Below are 20,353 nucleotides of genomic sequence, written 5' to 3'. Positions count from 1 at the left end.
TATATGAGAAACATAAGGTGTATGTAAATATGGTAAATATAATTTATTGGAAGGTGGTTGTCCCAAACCCTAACCCCTACCACTTACTTCAGTTTTGAAGACAAAAACAAGTTTAACACACGAAAACACAAACAAGTTTAGTCCATAGTTGGAGCCTTATTTTAGCTACACTCCTGCATTTTAGATGAGGTAGTGAGACTGCATCCCTGTCCACCATGAAACACACATTTTCTGCCATTAAGTACATTATATATCCTTTAATGAAAAGTAATATGACCTTTGTACAAATGTTCAAAGCTGTGCTTGTCATGTACTATGTACTGGCTAGTCTTTTTGAGTTCTGCTCAAAATGAGCTAAAATTGTAAATACTAAAACAGTCACTAGTATAACATGTGGTAACGTTTTGGTCCTGTTATGATTTTTCTGTTATTCATAGAGTGGTCTTCCCTGCGATGGACTGGCGACCTGTCCAGGGTGTATCCTGCCTTCCGCCCGAAGACTGCTGGGATAGGCTCCAGCATCCCCCCGCGACCCTGACGGAGAAGTGGCTTAGAAAATGGATGGATGGGATGATAGAGTGGCATATTCATAAACATAACTAAGGTATAAAGTCACTCAGAAGGATTATAGTCTAAAATCCAAGTCTGTAAAAATATTATAATAATAATAATATATATATGTGCAGGTCAGGTAGGGCTAGTATTGTTATCGGTACTCTGTACAGTTGGTATTGGTATTGATATCTGTATTGCTAAGGAAAAAGTAAAAGTCATATAGGTGCATCCTTGGAAAGAATAGTTTAGTTTAACTATAGAATAAGTATAGTTTAACTGTTACACAGTTCAGATATGTCTGACATTTAAACATCTATTCTCTGGAAAAAGGAAATCTGCATAGTATTTCACTTAATTTAGGTTACTGCAACCCAACAAAGAAAACATGTTGCTTTGCATTAAAACCTTTTTGAAAAGCTTGGTATCCCCAAATTTCTGATGGCCAGTGTACTTGCTCTTAAAAATACAGTGATGAGGGTTTGATGTAGACCAGCTCACTGCTGTCTGTCCTTGGCATGTACATCAGTGAGACCATATTTATATGACAATTTGTGAGAAGCCTGAAGGAAGGCTTTGTGCAGTTATTTGGTGTTTGTCTCTTTTCTTGTACAGTATGCTAGCGTGTTAGAGGATAAACAACCAGAGTTGTGCTCGTTTAAAATAAAATGGCCTTTGCAACATTACGCATACTTTCTAATAGAATCAAGACGGAAATAAATGAGCCGTTGATGTTGATTTGTTTCTGAACAAGACCAGACTTCAACTGTGGCCAAGAATGAATCTGGCCCCGGGGCTGGGCTCCTCCTCTGTGCCAAGTCTCAGAGTCCCTCTGATGGATCTTTTTTAGCTGCAGCAAGTGTTTTTAGCAGCAGCAATATGTGGAGGAGGCACAATCCACATAAAGGGGCGTTGCTTGCAAGCCGTGAAACCGGTGGGTGACAAATCAATCTCCAACACTCAAATTAGATTATGGCAATCAAGGAATATTCTCTCCTGTAATTAAATTAATCTCTTTCAGTGTGGACTATATTTCTTAAGAATATATCCTTACACCTATGGCTTATGGCTTTTATGTCTCTACAACGTTGGTGGTGTTCCTGTTCTTTATGGTCATTAATAGTGCCTGGAGAAGAAGTTCTATGAGAACTTCATGAGTTACTGTAACATGAGATGCGGATTTTCTTAAGGCAGACTTGCTTTGCCTAATAATAACATAAATCAAAAGACAAGAGGTCAGAAGGACACTGCCAGTGTTCGGTAATTCTGGATGCCCAGTGTGCAAACCCCCTTGTAATCAGGTGGTCCTTATGTTCCACTGCAAGCTGAACACTTAAGTCTTACTTTGATATTGTGGAATATAAGTGAAGAGTTTTGAATGCTGCCACATACTCTAAACATAACTTAATTAGTAAAGTGCATAATGTACATATATTCTACTAAATCTGCAAACCAAAAGAACGTACCGTACTGTACCCTTGCAGCACCATTTAAGTTATTTTTTTTTAGATTTTACGGATAAGAAGCTGACTTCAATTTCGTCATATGTGCAAAGTCTACCATTGTAAAACCCCCCCCCCCCCCCCCCCCCACACACACATACACACACATACACACACATATACACACACACACACACACACACACACACATATATATATATATATATATATATATGTGTGTCTATATCAATGCCTGAGATATGGGGATGGTCCCCAAGACAACTTGTGAACCACCTTACTTCTATGTATTGAAACAACCAGCAGTCTAACCGAATGTGTTTTAACCTGCTTTGTCGCTATTTCCTTTTGATGGCACGGAGTGTGAAAAGGATTCCTTCTGATAAGTATCACATATAAGAATCACTATCCACAACACATGCACATTTCAGTGCTGTTTGCAACCCACCATCTGATGCAACAATTCCACAATCCAGTCAAAGCTACAAAAGCGATCTTTAACATGACCCGGCACCTGCCAGTTGCTTTCACTCAACATCACAACTCACTGCTTCTCTCTATTCTGCTTTTTAAGTTTCTTTTTACAGGACCCCAAAATGTGATTTTGTGGCTTTCAGGACATCCATAGGGTTTATTAGTTCTCCCAGGACCCTCTATATTTCTTACCTTGCGTATAACACAATTTTAAATATGTATGGTAAAGTTTTCCTGGACACTTTGAGATAATGTCACTGCAATTCAGTTGAACAAATGGCAGTTTCACTGAAGGTTTTTAGACGTGGTAAGCAGCTTTGTTTTCACAAGCTCCATTGCGCTTATCCCATTATATAGTCCTTCATCTGAGCAGAGCTTGTAAACAACTGTAACAAATGTAGCCCATACAATGTAAAAAAAAGAAAAAAGAAAAAAGTCTATTACAAGTGTTGCTTGTCATTTGTCATTTATTGTCATGGGTCTCATCTCTGAACATAAAACATGGTTTTAGAATGTTCTTCTCTATTCACACTACAGATGTGTAATACCCCATCTATTTACACCAAAATGTTCTCACCTGTTTCACACTGTTCTATAATGAATGTTATCACATGTTCCTGAGTGCATCTCCTTTCACATCAGTCTATACTGTTTCTATACTGTTTGGCTTTATTAACACTGTGCATTTTGAGTGTTTATCTTGTGGCTGTTGACATAAGAATTCAAGCTTATGTTTATGAGCAAGTTATGTGCATATAAAAGTTTATGAAGTTCTTAAATAAGGAGCTGTAATTTAAGAGTTAACCAAACACTACAGAAGAGCAAACTGACTGACAGGATATGAACTTATCCATTAATATCCATTCCTCTCCCCCGCCTGAGGCCAACGGTCTTGACCCAGGTTTGCTCTCTAGTACTGAGCTGAACTCAAATGCACTTACACACACACTCTTAAATTATTAATATTCAAAACCAGCCCTTAACAAAAAGCCACACTGCATATGAACTTCCAAAGAACCACACCAAATCCTACAGCATCCCTGTAGGGTTTGGCCCAAACATGAAAGACAGGAGGTGGAAGAAAGAGGGGACGCAAATGCGAAAAATGTAAAGAGGGAAAATAGGAATGAGAGAAAAGAGAGAAGAAGGAGAGGAGGAAGGAGGACAAAGGGAGAGGATGAATGAGAGAAGCAACTGACCAGGTATCTCTCGTCGTCTTTCATGCGAGGCGTCCGGATCAAGTGGTTCTGTTCACCCCTCCAGTCTCCAAATCGACGAAAAAAGTAGTTGGAGAGGAAACGGTTAATAGGATCCCTGATGATGTTTATGTATACAGGCTGCTCTATCCTAAACCTGAGAGAGAGAGAGAGAGAGAGAGAGAGAGAGAGAAAGAGAAAGAGACAGAGAGAAAAAAAAAGTCAAACTGAGGAGAAAATGTGCACAGATTGGTGAACCTGGAGTTCAGTGTGGTTTGATTCAAAATGGTTCACTGTAGGGAAACTTACTGACTCAGATTTCTCTACAGTAGTGGTAATAGAACCCAAGGGTCACAATGTCTGCAGTGCAAATATAACTCTTTTATTTACAATCCAAAACCACCAGTAAACCTACACGTCTTCTGAGTTTTTATATGCAATGTTGATTATGGTAAAATAGTGGTTCTATTTTGCCTTACAACACCCTGCATATACCTCTCTGTCCTGAAAGAATTAAAAAAATATATATTTTAGGCCAAAACCCTTATCTGAAAACTGTCACATAACAATGTCTCAGGCATCAAATTGTGTATTTACTAGCATAATATGTATTAAATTTTTAAAAGCGAGCTTTTAGGGGCACTGCTTCAGATGTCTGCATCATAATTTCTATCACTGTGAACAATTGTGACTTGGTTTGCTTCACTAGAATGGAGCATTTCACCTCAAATCACTTTGAATGACATTGTTTATATCTTAACAATTTAATTATGCATAGATTCAAAAATCAGTGGACTTTCCCTGTAAGACCAAACTGAGAAGGAAGGGAGGGGTGAACCTATGATTGGCTACTTTCATAGCTCACAGGTCCCAGCAGGAAGCATGTGGGAAAAGTAAGAAAAACAGATGAGACAGTCAAATTTGAAAAAAGCAACAGTGTTGAATCAGCATTTAATGCAGACAGTCCATCTGAAAAAACCTGCATCCACGGCCTTACTCGACGCATGGACGATCTGGAGAGTCGGGAGAATTCCCAGTGGGACTGTAGTGTTGAGGGCCGATTACTGTGAGCTAATGAATAAATAGAATGCTCAAACTGTAGACGTTACGTCCAAGTCTGTAGTTATTTAGGAGTTAAAACGGCAGCCCCTGTCTAAAGTGACACAGCCCTATTTTACCTTAATGTGGTAGTTATGTTTCTGCTTTATTTGTGGAGATACTGAGACCCCTGGTTCCTGTCACTACTACTATAATAAGGTCTGGGACAGTACGTTCCTCTTAAAGACTTTGTTTACATCTCAGCAAGTGAATTCAGCAGAATGTTGTTAAAAACAGTGTAATGCCACTTCAATTGTTTTGGCAATGATATCATTTGTAACATTCAAACACTACTGAATGAAAGACAGAAATAATTTTGAGAATGCATTAATATTGTAACTGGGTATGTACACTGTCAGTCATCTGGACTCTACGCTGATTAGCTTACCTTGTGAAGTTGAGGAAATGGACATGTCTGGTGTAGAGGAAGGGCTGTGGTATGGTGCTGATGTTCCTCATCAAATCCACCTGACAGAAGAAAACAAACATGTCACATGACTAGTCACATGTATCTCTTCAACATCTGCAAGCAGTAACATACTGATGTGATCAATATTTAAAAGTGACTCAGTTTGAACCATTCTTTTTAATCTTTTTAACATCACTGAATGTGTTCTGGATTTCTTGGATCATGAGAAGACAATCAACTTGTAAACAATCAACATGTAAAAATGCCAATTTATAAGAAAAACTGAAAGGAAGTTTGTGGAAAAAATTAAAGCTGTATTAGAGGCAAAGGCTGAACACACTAAATACAAAAAAAAAATAAAGATTTTATATTTATTTGTTGAAGTTTCTGTGTAGTTGAAGTTTTCAGTTTTTTTTTTCCTGAAGCTGAAAAATGAATAACTTGTTTTAACTATGAGTTTAATAAATGAAGGGCAGTCTCTGACTTTTGCACAGTGCTATATTTGTCATATTTTGACAGTGAAACAAAACAATTCGTACATGCAGACTCCAACCTGATGATACAGAATGTAACTGTAATTGGTTACATAACTGATTATGGAATTATGTTCTTACTTTAAAATAATGATGTAACTCAACAACCATTCTAAGTCTTTTGTCTTCTCAGCTGAAGCACAAACACAGACCTTACAAGCACTTATTATTTTGGAACAGACTATTAACAGAGTCATATTACCCACAATGCTTAGCCATGACAGAGCACTTACTCCAGTCAGTCACCATGACGGACCCATTATGTGTTTACAGAGACTTCAGAACACACCAATCAGACCCTCCAGCAACACCGCCGTGAATCCTGTGCTGATGTTCTACATTAGAAAACTTAAATCATCTAATGAGGCCTCCACATTACTTCACTAATGTGCCCTAATGAGCTGCTCTGCTGGATTAGAGTCCACACATCACTGGAGTTCTGTGACCTTTCTCAGAAAACACACATAGATACAGATGCTGTTTTTGGCCTCCGTGTGCTGCAACAACACAGTGCTTTAACTGTCCTTTAAGCTCTCAAGGACTTCCAGAAGGTTCTGTATTTTCCTGAGGTTTCCCTGCTTCGTCTTTTTTTTCCCTCTCTCTCTCTTTCCATTTGCATATCTTTCTCACTCATTCTGCTTCTTCCCCTCTCTATTTTTCTTTCTCTTCATGTCCTTGCTCTTTCTCTCTCTCTTTCTATCTTTCAGTGTCTGTCTTTTTCTTTCTGTCTCTCAGTCTATTCTCATTTTCGTCTGCTTATTTCTCCTTTTCTGTCTTTTTTCTCTCTCGATCTCTGTCTTTCTTTCTCTCACCTCTCCTTTTCTTTCTCTCATTGTCTCCCAAGTCTTTTTGTCATTTTTATTGTGTTCCTTCTCTTTCATTCTGTATTCTATTTATTTGTCTTTTTATCTGATTCTAATTGTCTTCTTTCTCTCACTGTCTTCTCACTTTTTCTCTTTTGTTCTTTCTCTGTGTCTGTCCTTTCTTTCCTTCTTTCTCTTTATCTTCTTTCTTTGTCTATTATTCTTGTATCCTCTCTCCTTTTCGTCTCCTTCACTAATGTTTTTCTGTTGCCTATTGTCTTCTTACTATTTCTCTCTGACTGTCTCTCTTTCTCCTTCCATTCTTTGTTTCTTTCTCTTCATCTTCTCACGTGTTCTCCTCTCTCTCTTTCCTAATGTTTTTTGTTTCCATTTTGTCTTTCTTTTTTGTCTCTCTCATTCTGTTTCTTTTACACCCTCACTCATTTTCACTCACTCACTCATTTTCTCTGTCTAACTCTCTCTTTTCCTCATTCTGCCTCTCTCTGTTTCAGTCTCTGTCATTTTCACTCTCACTTTCTGTCTCTCCAGCACATGTATGTCTGGATGTTCAGTGTGGGTTACATGTCTTTAATCACGCTCCCTGTGTTGTTCAGCCAAAGCACACAAACACAGCAGCTGCAGGTGGTGACATCACCTGCATGAGATCACTTCTGTGTGTCTGCAGCTACTAAGAGATACTGATACCATCTCAAGACATGGCTGTAATGAAAGTAGTTGGGGGCTTCAGTCATAACATGGAAGAATTTGTAAAAGTGTCTATGTGTGCGCATGTGTGTGTGTTTGTGTGTGTGTGAGTGAGACAGAGCAAGAGAGAGAGAGAGGGAGAGAGGGAGAGAGAGAGAAAGAGAGAGAAAGAGAGAGAAAGTGAGAGTGAGAAGGCTAATGCTAGGTGGTAGAGTAAGTAAAAAGCTCCACTTTAAATAAAGAGAAGGTTGTGTGGGTTGTTTTTCAGGAGTTTTCACTCATGCACTGACAACACACTCCACACTTAACCACAGACAACACACTCCACACTCACCCACAGACAACACACTCCACCACAGACAACACTCTCCACACTCACCCACAGACAACACACTCCACACTCACCCACAGAAAACACACTCCACACTCAACCACAGACAACACACTCCACACTCACCCACAGACAACACACTCCACACTCACCCACAGAAAACACACTCCACACTCCACCACAGACAACACTCTCCACACTTAACCACAGACAACACACTCCACACTCACCCACAGACAACACACTCCACCACAGACAACACTCTCCACACTCACCCACAGACAACACACTCCACACTCACCCACAGAAAACACACTCCACACTCACCCACAGACAACACACTCCACACTCACCCACAGACAACACACTCCACACTCACCCACAGACAACACACTCCACACTCAACCACAGACAACACACTCCATACTCACCCACAGACAACACACTCCATACTCAACCACAGACAACACACTCCACACTCACCCACAAACAACACACTCCACACTCACCCACAGACAACACACTCCACACTCACCCACAGACAACACACTCCACACTCAACCACAGACAACACACTCCACACTCAACCACAGACAACACACTCCACACTCAACCACTGACAACACACTCTACACTCAACCACTGACAACACACTCCACACTCAACCACAGACAACACACTTCACACTCAACCACAGACAACACACTCCACCACAGACAACACACTCCACCACAGACAACACACTCCACACTCACCCACAGACAACACACTCCACACTCAACCACAGACAACACACTCCACACTCACCCACAGACAACACACTCCACACTCACCCACAGACAACACACTCCACCACAGACAACACTCTCCACACTCACCCACAGACAACACACTCCACACTCACCCACAGACAACACACTCCACACTCAACCACAGACAACACACTCCACACTCAACCACTGACAACACACTCTACACTCAACCACTGACAACACACTCCACACTCAACCACAGACAACACACTTCACACTCAACCACAGACAACACACTCCACCACAGACAACACCCTCCACACTCACCCACAGACAACACACTCCACACTCAACCAGACAACACACTCCACCACAGACAACACACTCACCCACAGACAACACACTCCACACTCACCCACAGACAACACACTCCACACTCACCCACAGACAACACACTCCACACTCAACCAGACAACACACTCCACCACAGACAACACACTCACCCACAGACAACACACTCCACACTCACCCACAGACAACACACTCCACACTCACCCACAGACAACACACTCCACACTCAACCACAGACAACACACTCCACACTCAACCACTGACAACACACTCCACACTCAACCACTGACAACCACAGACAACATACTCCAACACACCTCATTCAGCAAAAGTGAAGTCTGATACCAACAGATCAAACCATAGTCTTTAATAACTAACATCTTTATTACATAATTACATGCAAAACAGTGCAAACAGACTGAGTTGTTATTGTGAGGAATGGAAACCTGGACTTGCCAGGGGAATTCCACACTTTCTTTCAAAAATTAAGCATAAAGCAGTGGTTGAGATAACAAAGTCTTTTACAGTGGTTTGATTTGAAATGGCGCATTGTAGAGAAACTTGCCATCTCTGATTTCTTTACAGTGGTGGTGACAGAAACCAGAGGTCACAATGTCTACACTAATATAGCCATTTTATTTTCAGAATGACTGGTGATCCTAGACATGACTTTTGAGCTTTTCTATGTTAATGATATAATTATGGTAAAAAAGGGCTTTCTTTGGTTACTATTTTGCCTTACCATGCCTGCATTTATCTGATCCACCATGGAATTAAAAAAGGCCAAAGCCTAATATGAGAAATATGGTAAAGCAGCATTTTAGGCATAAGGTAGCACATTCATTGCCATTGTTTCAGAGGCATTAAACTCTTTGGATGTCTAGTTCCTATCATTTAGAATGGTTCACATCATACCCAACCACTCTGAATTACATTGTTCGTCTTAATGGTGTAATTATACAGAACCTTTGAAAAATCTGTGAAATTCCCCCTTAAAGAAGTTAAATGAATGAAAAATAACTGCTACACTAAGATGCACGGTTAAGTATCTTCACTTAACTATAGCTTGTTGTTCTTGTGGCACGATAATGCCAAAGGGGTTAGGAAGAGGAAGAGATAAAGTGCAGGAGGTTTTTATGAAAACAGGGATGGTCAGCAAGGGAAACAAGGGAAGTCTCTGAAATTCCACACATAGCTCTAGGCCTCCTGACCACCTACTGGCGTAAGCCTCTAAGTCCTTCTAATTGAGGCCATAGAGTGAGAAAAGCCCTGGGGCTCTGAAAACCGGCTACAAGCTCCCTCTACACACACATCAGTACTCCTATTTGTTTATGTTATTTAACATGACTTCTGTGCAACTGCAGTTTAACCAGTTAGTCTATACAACAACTTTAAATTCAGAAAATGTTTTCAAATTGTTTGAGACTGAAAACTGCATTTTTAATTGCACTTGAAACTCAAATATGCATTTCTCCTTAGCAAAATGTCCTCAGCCTCTATATAAAAACACATACATTCTACCTTCTCTCCTAAGCTGAATGCACTGTTTAACTATATAGCTCCATTAGTAAATAGAAGGAGTCAGTAGGAGGTCAGTATGCACATTCAGAATTCATGATAGTGGTACAAATAACATGGGTCAGATAAACAGCCATTTTATTTGTCCCGGCAACCAGTGAAGCTAAACATGAGGTTATAACACTGTGCAAAAGTCACAACCCTGCATTTATTTATTTATCAGTTAAAATGACCTTTAGGTTCCAGTTATTAAATTTACACCATCAGAAAAAAGCAGAAAAAATATGTACCATTAAATTACCCAATACCCTCCAACTATAGGTTTAATATCAGACTTATCAGTATTACGTGAGCCCCCTCTTTGCTTCTAGTAGTGCTTCCATTCTTTTTGGCTACTATTTTGAATTCTCTTGCCCTGCATGTATAACACATAGGATACTAGTTTATATCAAAATACAATATTGACCAAAACTTAACTTATTACCTTATGAATATCTAATCTATCACTAATCTATTAGAAAACAGCCTCTAAGGGATCAAGTAATGGGTTTATAACCATTTTTATGTATATAATAACTTTCTACAAGCAACTATTAGAGGCTCTAACCCCCCTTATGTTTGGGATCCTGTAGACTCCAGATCCTCTTTAAAATATAAAGACAAAAACATTGTTTTATCAGCTTAATACTTTATGGGTAATTCGACTGATTTTTAAAAATTTCTGTGTAAGTAAATAAAGCCATTCAGGGCAGTTTGATGTGAAATACTCCTTTCCAGCAAAACTTTTCAAGAATTGTTCGCAGGCTTGGTAACAAGAACCAGATTCCTCTGAAAGCTAAAAAGTTATTACATGAAGTAGTTATGAATACACTGCCTAAAGCTTTATTTTTTTACAGTCATTTTGAAAAAAACTTTGGCTTAAAACACATTTTTAAAAAATCTATTTAGGGCATAGAGGCACATGTAGGGCACTGGAGGGCAAAATAGACCCCAAAGAAAAAGGTATTATTTCAGATTCAACATTGCATATAAACACTGATGTGTTCGTTGGTCATAAATAAAATGAAAAATAGAATGAAAATGTTTGCAATGAGACATTGTGACCCCTGGTTCCTATCACAACCAATGTAAAGAAGTCTGAGTCAAGTTTCTCTACAATCAACCATTTCACATCAAACCACTCTGAATGACTTTGCTGACATCTGACAATCCTCTACGGTTTGAGGACTGTTAATAAATATAGCTTAGGCTTAGTGATGAAGTCTTATAATGACATTTACACACATCTTTTGTCCTGTAAAACCCAGAAATAATCTGCACACACACAAACCACTTGCTCTATGTCCACGCATACCCACACCTGCTCTTGTTGCAAAAGGGGGGCTTAAGCTTTTAAACATTTTATTTTACCTAGGTTTTAATTCAATCAAAAGAAGGGGAAGAGAAAACACAATTATTTTTGAAATTATTATTATTTTTACATCTACAGCATTTTTCTCTAGAAGTGTGTGAATTCATAAAAGCAACCTTAATAAATTTTGTTACATCCCTACAAGAGAATTATTCTGACATGTTAAAAATTTGGTAGAAGTGCCCTTTATGTTTTGTGTGCTGGGCAGAGTGGTAAGGTGCTCAAGTCTCAACATAAACATAAGCCAAACAACTGAGGGAGCAACGGAGAGAGTTAACTAATGAAGAACAGAACTACTTCATCAAATAATTACTGCGAGCACCACCTTACTGCCTTAAACACTCTTACCATCCGCCTTTGTTTGTATTTCACAGACACAATATCAATGTGATTTCATTATGACTTAGCTACTGTTTATATACATGTTCTGAACACTCAGTCTAAATGAGGAAGCAGGGTTACTTCAACTCTATGAACCTCACACATTTAAGCTTTATTAGCTGATGGTAACCAAGAGCAATTACAGTGCTGGCAGGCTGAGCGACTAAAGCTCATATGCACCTCTATTGTGTTTGATGTAATAATGGGTGTGTTTATAGGAGAGCTACGGCTTGTTTAGGCCAGACACACAACCAGTGTGTGTGTGTGTGTGTGTGTGCCCTCTGTGTAGAATGCAACAGTTCTGCTTACTGAGTTTGCTATAGTGAGCTCTGATAGAGAACACCTACTCAGCACATAGGATCATAATCACTAAGAATTTCACCTTTCTCATGTACACTATCAGACACATCTACAGTATTATGTCTCAGAACCTACTGAATGTTCTCTTTGTAGGGCCAAACAGTTGTGCGCATGGAGCGTAACCGTTCCAGTGGCATTTCCACAAGGACACAGTTTGACACAGAACCCTTAAAAACTGGGCAAGTTTTTTCAGCTCAGTTAGCTAACTATGCTCGGAGCCAGAGAACCGTTCAGTAGGGTGATGTAACAATCTTCACGCACCCTGATGCATTATTTTAAATCTGAAAAAAGCTTCTCAGCATTCTGGATCCAGGGAACATAAACATATCTTTATCTTTAGGTTTTCATCTCATCTCCTATTTTTAATTCTCTCCTCTTTTTAATACATTCTTTTATGAAACATGATATATCACTTCTCCCCCCTCACTCAAGGAAATTGTTAGAGGTCCCCCTAGTTGCTGGTGGGGCCCTAAGCAGCTGCTTATGTCGCTTATGATGTAAATTAAAAGGTTAAGTTAAGAATGTTCTTTCCCCTTTACGAGTGCAGAGAAATGAGTTTATGTTATTACAGCAACGAACTGCTAATGCAAACTGAGGAAAGTTAGATCCAGATGGATGTGGCAATAATGGAAGCATGTAGCAGTACCGGGCAGCTGCACCTGGGCCTAATAAAGCCTAATCAGCAATTTAATCCATGCTGTGCCTACCACAAACTGAGAGATGATGATGTTTATTTGAATTTCCACTTCTGCTTTGATCAAACAGTGGTTGATAGTCATTCCCAGGGGACTTTTCACATCATAGCGTTTGCATTATAGTTTCCAAAGTCCCTGAACAGAATCCTGTGGACAGATGAAGAAAAGAACAACCTCCTACTAGAGTGATGAAAATAGGATACTGATCCAAAGCACATCATCACGTCTGTGTAGCATGACTGCACTGCCATGTGTGGCCGCCAGCAGAACTGGCTGACTTGTCTGTATTTATGACATGACTGCCAACAGCAGCATAAGCATAAGTGCATAAAAGCTTCATCAACTTCACATCCAACACAAAGCCTCAAAGATGGTGCTTAACTATACAGTGGGAAGATGGCTCCAACTGTAGTTGTTCTGCTAAAACAACTACAGAGTTTAGGACAAGCCTGGTCAGCCACCCAACCTGAACCTCACTTACTGAAGACAGAAGCAAACGGCTACAACACCTAGAAAGCAAATTTCAGTAATAACAGCAAAAGCAGCAGAGATACAAATACTATAACATTTCAAGGTTTTTGGAAACAGCAAGAAGTTATTAAATGATAAACAATATACTGTGTTTATGTTTACACTCTTATCAATACGCTATCCTGTGATTTGATAAGGGGTGTCTCCTGACCTGGGATATTTAGTAAACAGCCCTGGACCTTGTAACATACCACACAATTTAGGACTTTAATTGGGAAACATCTCTATTGATACATTTTTTATCTTGTGTTTTTTTTATTTCGTTTCTGTTAAGCAGTTATTTCATGCCTATGAAGAGAATGTGAATTCTGTTATATATGATAAGCATATCTGCGATGGACTGGCGACCTGTCCAGGGTGTATCTTGCCTTCCGCCCGAAGACTTCTGGGATAGGCTCCAGCATCCCCCCGCGACCCTGACGGAGAAGCGACTTAGAAAATGGATGGATGGATGGATGGATGATAAGCATATATATGATATTTTCTATTATGTGTTAACATCAAGCTAATAGCAATTGGACTTTTCCTCACTGGATTCAATATTACACTGCTGAAGACTTCTGAAGGTTGCAAAAAGCAGGTAACCTTTTTTTTTACCTTTTTGTTGCATCTTTACAGTAAATCAATAAGCCATTTGCAACCTGCCAAGCTGCTGTATTAAACAAAACCAGGTCCTCAAGTGAGATTAAAGTGAAGGCCTAGCTTTAACAGTCACAATTTGCCACTGGCTAAATTCTGTAATAATCAATTACTGGAGTCCCGTCAGCCATTTTTGAATCAAACTTGTTACTTCTGTTTACAGAATCACGAGTGCTCTTTCTTTTTTCACTTTTCAAACTCAAGACACAGAAAAGCATCCAATATAAACACAGACATCACAAGCTACATACACACACACTCACTACAGAGCCAGAGACAAAGTTTAGTGCAGTAAACACCACCATTCAATATTAGCTTTGCATGTTTACACTACAGCAATTTACTCTCCAGCAGCAATGAATATGTAGCATTAACACATAAAACCAAGAATCACTGCATACACAAACAGCAGCACTTATGAGTTTAGAGCAATTCCGTAAGGCGCAACAACAACCTTCAGGACACATTCCCAGAGAGCTTCAGTATCTCCCTCTCTCCCTCTCTCTCTTTCTCTCTCTGAAGTGAACCGAGTTTAATTTCATTAGTGTAGTTCATTTAGTGTTTGGAGACTGTGGTTGGTTGTTTGTGAAGGTGTGGTGACTTGGGTTTGCTCCAGAATGGATGAGAGAATGTTTTCTTTCTTTCTCTTCCACAGAGAAAATTGTGTATTTTTCCTCCACAGTAAGTGCTATTCGGATGTGTTTCATTGCTAGGGACATTTACTTTGGCACATGGCTGTACTTCAGCATGTTGAGGACTTTTATTCAGCAAACTTTGTGTGTAATATATTTGTTCTTAATAGGTAGACCTACTGGTGCAGAGTCACATATTAGTAACACGTTACAGTAACATGATTACATTTACATATGACAAAGTAGTCTAACACATTACAGTATAGATTCTTGTGATCACATTACAGTTACTGACTGAAGATGAATCACATTACTTGTGTTACTCATATGTCTTGTACTTTTTGTAACCTGAACAAAGAATTTGAAAAATATTGGTTTAAAATGTTCATTTTCGTTTCAACACAATTTCATTTCAACACAATTTGCCTTAGTACTTGAAACACAAGTACATGCTTAGTTAGAAAAACTGTTAAGATGGGTATTTAATGACTAAAGCAACGGTAATATGGCTTTAAAAACATTATGTTGAGTGAAATTTAATGAAGGACATCTTGAAATAGAGAGAAATTATAAATGTAGAGAGAAAATCAAATATCCAGCAAATGTCCAATGCAAAACCATATAGACATTGCCTAATGTCGTCATCACGTCCAATGTCAAGAATAAGCGGTTTAGAGCCGCCCAGCACTGGGCTAAAAGTGAAATTGTGTTCTGGAGTGAGGAAGCACTACCAATACCCTTGGAATGAGGTGGAGTGGCGTTTGTGGTCCAGAAATAATCATCCAACATCCTAACAAACAACCTATTAATATCCTTGACTTTCTCACTCCTAGTAATCACACTTAAAAAACAGATGCTAACGCACACACACTGACCTGCTCATGCTTTGTGAGTCTGGTTTTGTTGTGGATGTCAGAGGAGACCAGGTTAAACTGGTGTTTCTCAGCCAGGATCCTAAGGAGCAGCACCACAGTACGACTGCCACACTTTCCAACTCGATTGTAGATCACCTGACTGGGGAATGGCAGCACCTAACAAAAACACACACAGATAGATTACACTTAATTGTGTAGAACAAGGCATTTCAATGGGTGCAACACATGGGGAGTCATGTGAAAAATCCAGTGAATTTGAACCCAAACCCCCCTCTAATGTGGATTCAGCTCATTTTAAAAGGCCCACCCACTGCCAACACAGCTGTTCAATAGTGCTCATGCAGCTTATATAATCTTTATAGAAAAGCACTGTCAATAACTTTTGCCTAAGGTAATCATGCCCAATGTCAAGCATCAGCTAGGTGGGGATAAAACCCCCAGAACTGGGCTAACAGGCAGTGACACTGTGTGCTGTAGTAATCAAGCTCCTTTCAATAGCTTTGTATGCAGAACAAGGCAGGTCAGTGGGTGCAACCCACAGGGACATAGTCATGTGGAAATGTTTGAACTCCCCTGGTAAAATTACATGTTTTATAGATTTTCTGAGTGAAGCCTCTACATGTACTCTAAACTAAATATGCTTAATTTCTGCTAATTATAGTACCCAATTTCCCAAAGTATTTGCTTAGCATATTGGACAAAAAATAAAACATACAATGTATAATATCCTATAACTGTTTATACTTCTTTTCACCGTTAAAAATCAATGTAAAAATCTAAACTCAAAACATTTGTATATGATTGTATACCCAAGGCCACAGTTTTGAAGGTGATGCTAACTTTTCTAAAAAATAAACAAAAAATTGAATTGTACAGTAATAGACACCAAAGCCAAGGAAGGCTTCATCATTGAAGGGTGTCCATTTCTTCTGATTCCTCTGAATGCTGAAAATTCGCAAAGGGGACTCAAATGAAGCATCCTCCGAAACCTTCAGTTACACACAATCCTTCACAATTCTACCTCAGATGCAGCCTTCACTCTTCACACTCTCACTCTCACACTGAGATTACATTGGAGAGAACATTTGGGTCTAGTGCCTCCTCTGGGAATGGACATCGCTTACCGTACCACAGCCCCATGAGAAGACGTTCTGAAGAGACAGCACAATGTAAAAGAGTCAGAGGCAGGGTTATTATAATTTAAAATTTTCAGTTTTTATTTAAATTAGTTAATTTAATTTAATACGTTTTTCATTTTATTTTATTTTTTTTCAGTTTAGCTTCAGTTAGTTTTAAGGCCATATTAATCATTTCAGTTTCTATTTAGCTTCAGTTTTAAGTATTATGATGAATGGTGTGGTTGTAGGTATTTAATAATATAAATACCAACAAGGCCAACAAGCTAAATCTGTTCTTTAACAGATTTGAAACGGCAGGCTCTTGCCTCAAGTGGAGGAGTTTAAGTATCTCGGGGTCTTGTTCACGAGTGATGGTAAAAGGGAGCGGGAGATTGACAGGCGGATTGGTGCTGCGTCAGCAGTGATGCAGGCTCTTTACCGGTCTGTTGTGGTAAAGAAAGAGCTGAGCCATAAGGCAAGGCTCTCGACCTCCCAGTAGATCTACGTTCCCACCCTCACCTATGGTCATGAGCTTTGGGTAATGACCGAAAGAATGAGATCGCGAATACAAGCGGCCGAAATGAGCTTCCTCCGCAGGGTGGCTGGACTCTCCCTTAGAGATAGGGTGAGAAGTTCTGTCATCCGAGAGGGACTCGGAGTAGAGCCTCTGCTTCTCCATGTCGAGAGAAGCCAGCCGAGGTGGTTGGGGCATCTGGTTAGGATGCCTCCTGGACACCTCCCTCGGGAAGTCCACCCGGGAGGAGACCCCGGGGAAGATCCAGGACACGCTGACATGACTATATTGCCCGGCTGGCCTGGGAGTGCCTCGGAACCCCCCCCAGGGAGCTAGTGGAAGTGGCTGGGGAAAGGGAGGTCTGGGCCTCATTGCTTAGGATGCTGCCCCCGCGACCCGAACCCCGGAGAAGTGGAAGATGATGGATGGATGGATGGATGGGCTCTATCATCCCCACATCCTGACTCCTCTGCTGCTGGTCCTCAACCCTCCTCCCCCTCCTGCCCCCTCCTGTGACAGCCCATCTCACACCTCCATCCCTCCCCCACCTGTCACCTCTACAGTGAGTCTCACTGCTGACCAGGTGAGAAGACAACTGAAGAGACTCCACACAAACAAGGCTGCAGGCCCTGATGGGGTCCCCCCATGGTGCTTAAAGCCTGTGTCTCCAGAGGGTCCCTGTGATGTGGAAGATGTCCTGCAATGTTCCTGTTCCAAAGACACCGCGACCCAGTGACGTCAAGGACTACAGGCCAGTGGCACTGACGTCCTATGTCATGAAGATCATGGAGAGGCTCGTGTCGGATCAGCTCCAACCCATAGCCCAGTCTTTTCTGGACCCCCTCCAGTTTGCCTATCAGCCCCACCTGGGAGTTGAAGACGCCATCATCTACCTGCTCAACCAAGTATATGCTCACCTGGATAAGCCAGCCAGCAGTGTGAGGGTCATGTTTTTTTACTTCTCCAGTGCATTTAACACCATCTGGCCTGCTCTTTTGGGTGATAAGCTCACAGTGATGCAAGTAGATGCCCCCCTCGTGTCCTGGATTGTTGACTACCTGACTGGCCAACCACAGTATGTACGCCTGCAGCACTGTGCGTGAGTGTCAGCAACGTTGGAGTTCCACAAGGAACTATCCTCTCTCCCTTCCTCTTCACCCTCTACACCACGGACTTCAGCTACTGCACAGAGACTTGCCACCTTCAGAAGTTTTCTGATGACTCTGCAATAGTTGGATGTATCAGCAAGGGTGTTGAGGAAGAATACATGGTGACGAAGGACTTTGTCACATGGTATGAGAGGAGCCACCTGCATCTCAATGTGACAAAGACAAAGGAACTGGTGGTGGACCTGAGGAGGGACAAGGTACCGGTGACCGCTATGTCCATCAGTGTGGACACTGTGGAGGATTACAAATATCTGGGTGTGTATATTGACAATAAACTGGACTGGGCTAAGAACCCTGACGCCCTCTACAGGAAGGGCCAAAGTCATCTCTATTTTCTGAGGCGCCTGCGGTCCTTCAACACCTGCTGGACTATGCTCAGGATCTTCTGTGAGTCTGTGGTGGTGAGTGATATGCTCTATGCTGTTGCATGCTGGGGAAGCAGGCTGAGGGTGGCAGATGCCCACAGACTAACACACTGATCCGCAAGGCCGGCGATGTTGTGGGTGTGGAGCTGGACTCGCTGACGGCAGTGTTGGAGAGGAGGACGCTGTCTAAGCTGCAAGCCATTTTGGACAATGGCTCCCACCCACTCTACAACACGGGAAGTGATGAGACACAGGAACACATTCAGTGCAAGACTCATTCTACCAAAATGCACCACAGAGTGCCACAGGAAGTCATTCTTACCCGTGGCCATCAAACTCCTCCCTCAGTGTGTGATTCATAAAGTGTGGTTATCTGTGCAAAACTCAATACCAAACAGTACTGTTCATATGTGTAATAATAATAATTGTGTGCAATAACTGAGAAGTACAATAATTTGAACTGCCTTAAACTAGATGTTTAATATTTATTATCACAGTCACTGCCACTTTACTGTATTCATAAGAACTTAAATCTCATGTACATATTGCAAATTCTTAAAATCTTTGTTTTAAATTATTAAAGTGTTAATTCATTTACATAAATGGTTGCAACTGTAACAACTGCATTTTCCCTCTGGGATCAATAAAGGATTCTGATTCTGATAATAAGTGGTGTATAAAATTAACACAGCGGACCAACCTCTGCTTGGCTCTAGCTTTTCTGAAAGATGGCTGAACACAGAAGGGATTAACTTCTAAACTCTCATTCATGCACTGAAAAAACAAAACTGATGGGGTGGGCACAATTTTTTTATTAAATATTTGCTTTATTAATAGTTTCAGGTAAATATAAAACCCTGGTCAGAACAAAAATCCTTACAGAACCGAGCTGCTTAGACACTCTCTTCTTTCGCTTTGGATGCATTTTGGAAAACTACTAGCAGGAAATTTGGTATAAGGAAAGACCCTTTTTACTCTCTCTCTCTCTCTCCCTCACACACACAAACACACACCCACACACACATACAGAAATATGACAGGATGAAGTAAATCTCAGCTCTCCAGGTGCAGGAGGTTAGAATGTCTGCGTGCTGAGGGAATAGTGTAATAGTATGGCTGTAGAGTGCTGTTAACTCCCACCTGCACTGACTGTGTCACAGAATGACCAAAGACAACTCGCAAAAAGGCTATACACACACGCATGCACACACGCACGCACGCACACACACACATGCACACGCACGCACACACACGCACGCGCAGTCCCACCCTTATTCCCTTACATCTGACCCCTCCATGTTGTCTGGGAGTTGCCCTGACCTCTGCACTCTCCTACTGTGTCTGGAGGCTGTTAAACACAGATACACATTCACACCCACAAATAAACTACAGAACATCAAAGAAAATTAATACCATTTCTTTAATATATGTTGTATAAAAAATAAAGTATACAGTATAAAATGTACCATAACTTTTTTTTT

At 40.6% G+C, this 20,353-nt stretch overlaps 1 protein-coding gene across 1 annotated transcript in view; it reads right to left on the bottom strand.

Moving 5' to 3' along the window:
• usta (uronyl 2-sulfotransferase a) overlaps window positions 1-20,353 on the bottom strand; it is a 116,883-nt gene that overhangs the window by 19,228 nt on the left and 77,302 nt on the right. The window contains exons 3-5 of the mRNA XM_017712965.2: window positions 15,707-15,862; window positions 5,169-5,248; window positions 3,686-3,839 (exon numbers count right to left, since the gene is read on the bottom strand). Coding sequence (XP_017568454.1) covers window positions 3,686-3,839; window positions 5,169-5,248; window positions 15,707-15,862 — 390 coding nt within the window. The remainder of the gene's footprint in view (window positions 1-3,685; window positions 3,840-5,168; window positions 5,249-15,706; window positions 15,863-20,353) is intronic.

Source organism: Pygocentrus nattereri, chromosome 4, assembly GCF_015220715.1.
Source record: "Pygocentrus nattereri isolate fPygNat1 chromosome 4, fPygNat1.pri, whole genome shotgun sequence".
Taxonomy (NCBI): Eukaryota; Metazoa; Chordata; class Actinopteri; order Characiformes; family Serrasalmidae; genus Pygocentrus; species Pygocentrus nattereri.
Note: the sequence above shows the minus strand (reverse complement) of the source record. Positions and strands in the feature narration are given on the sequence as shown.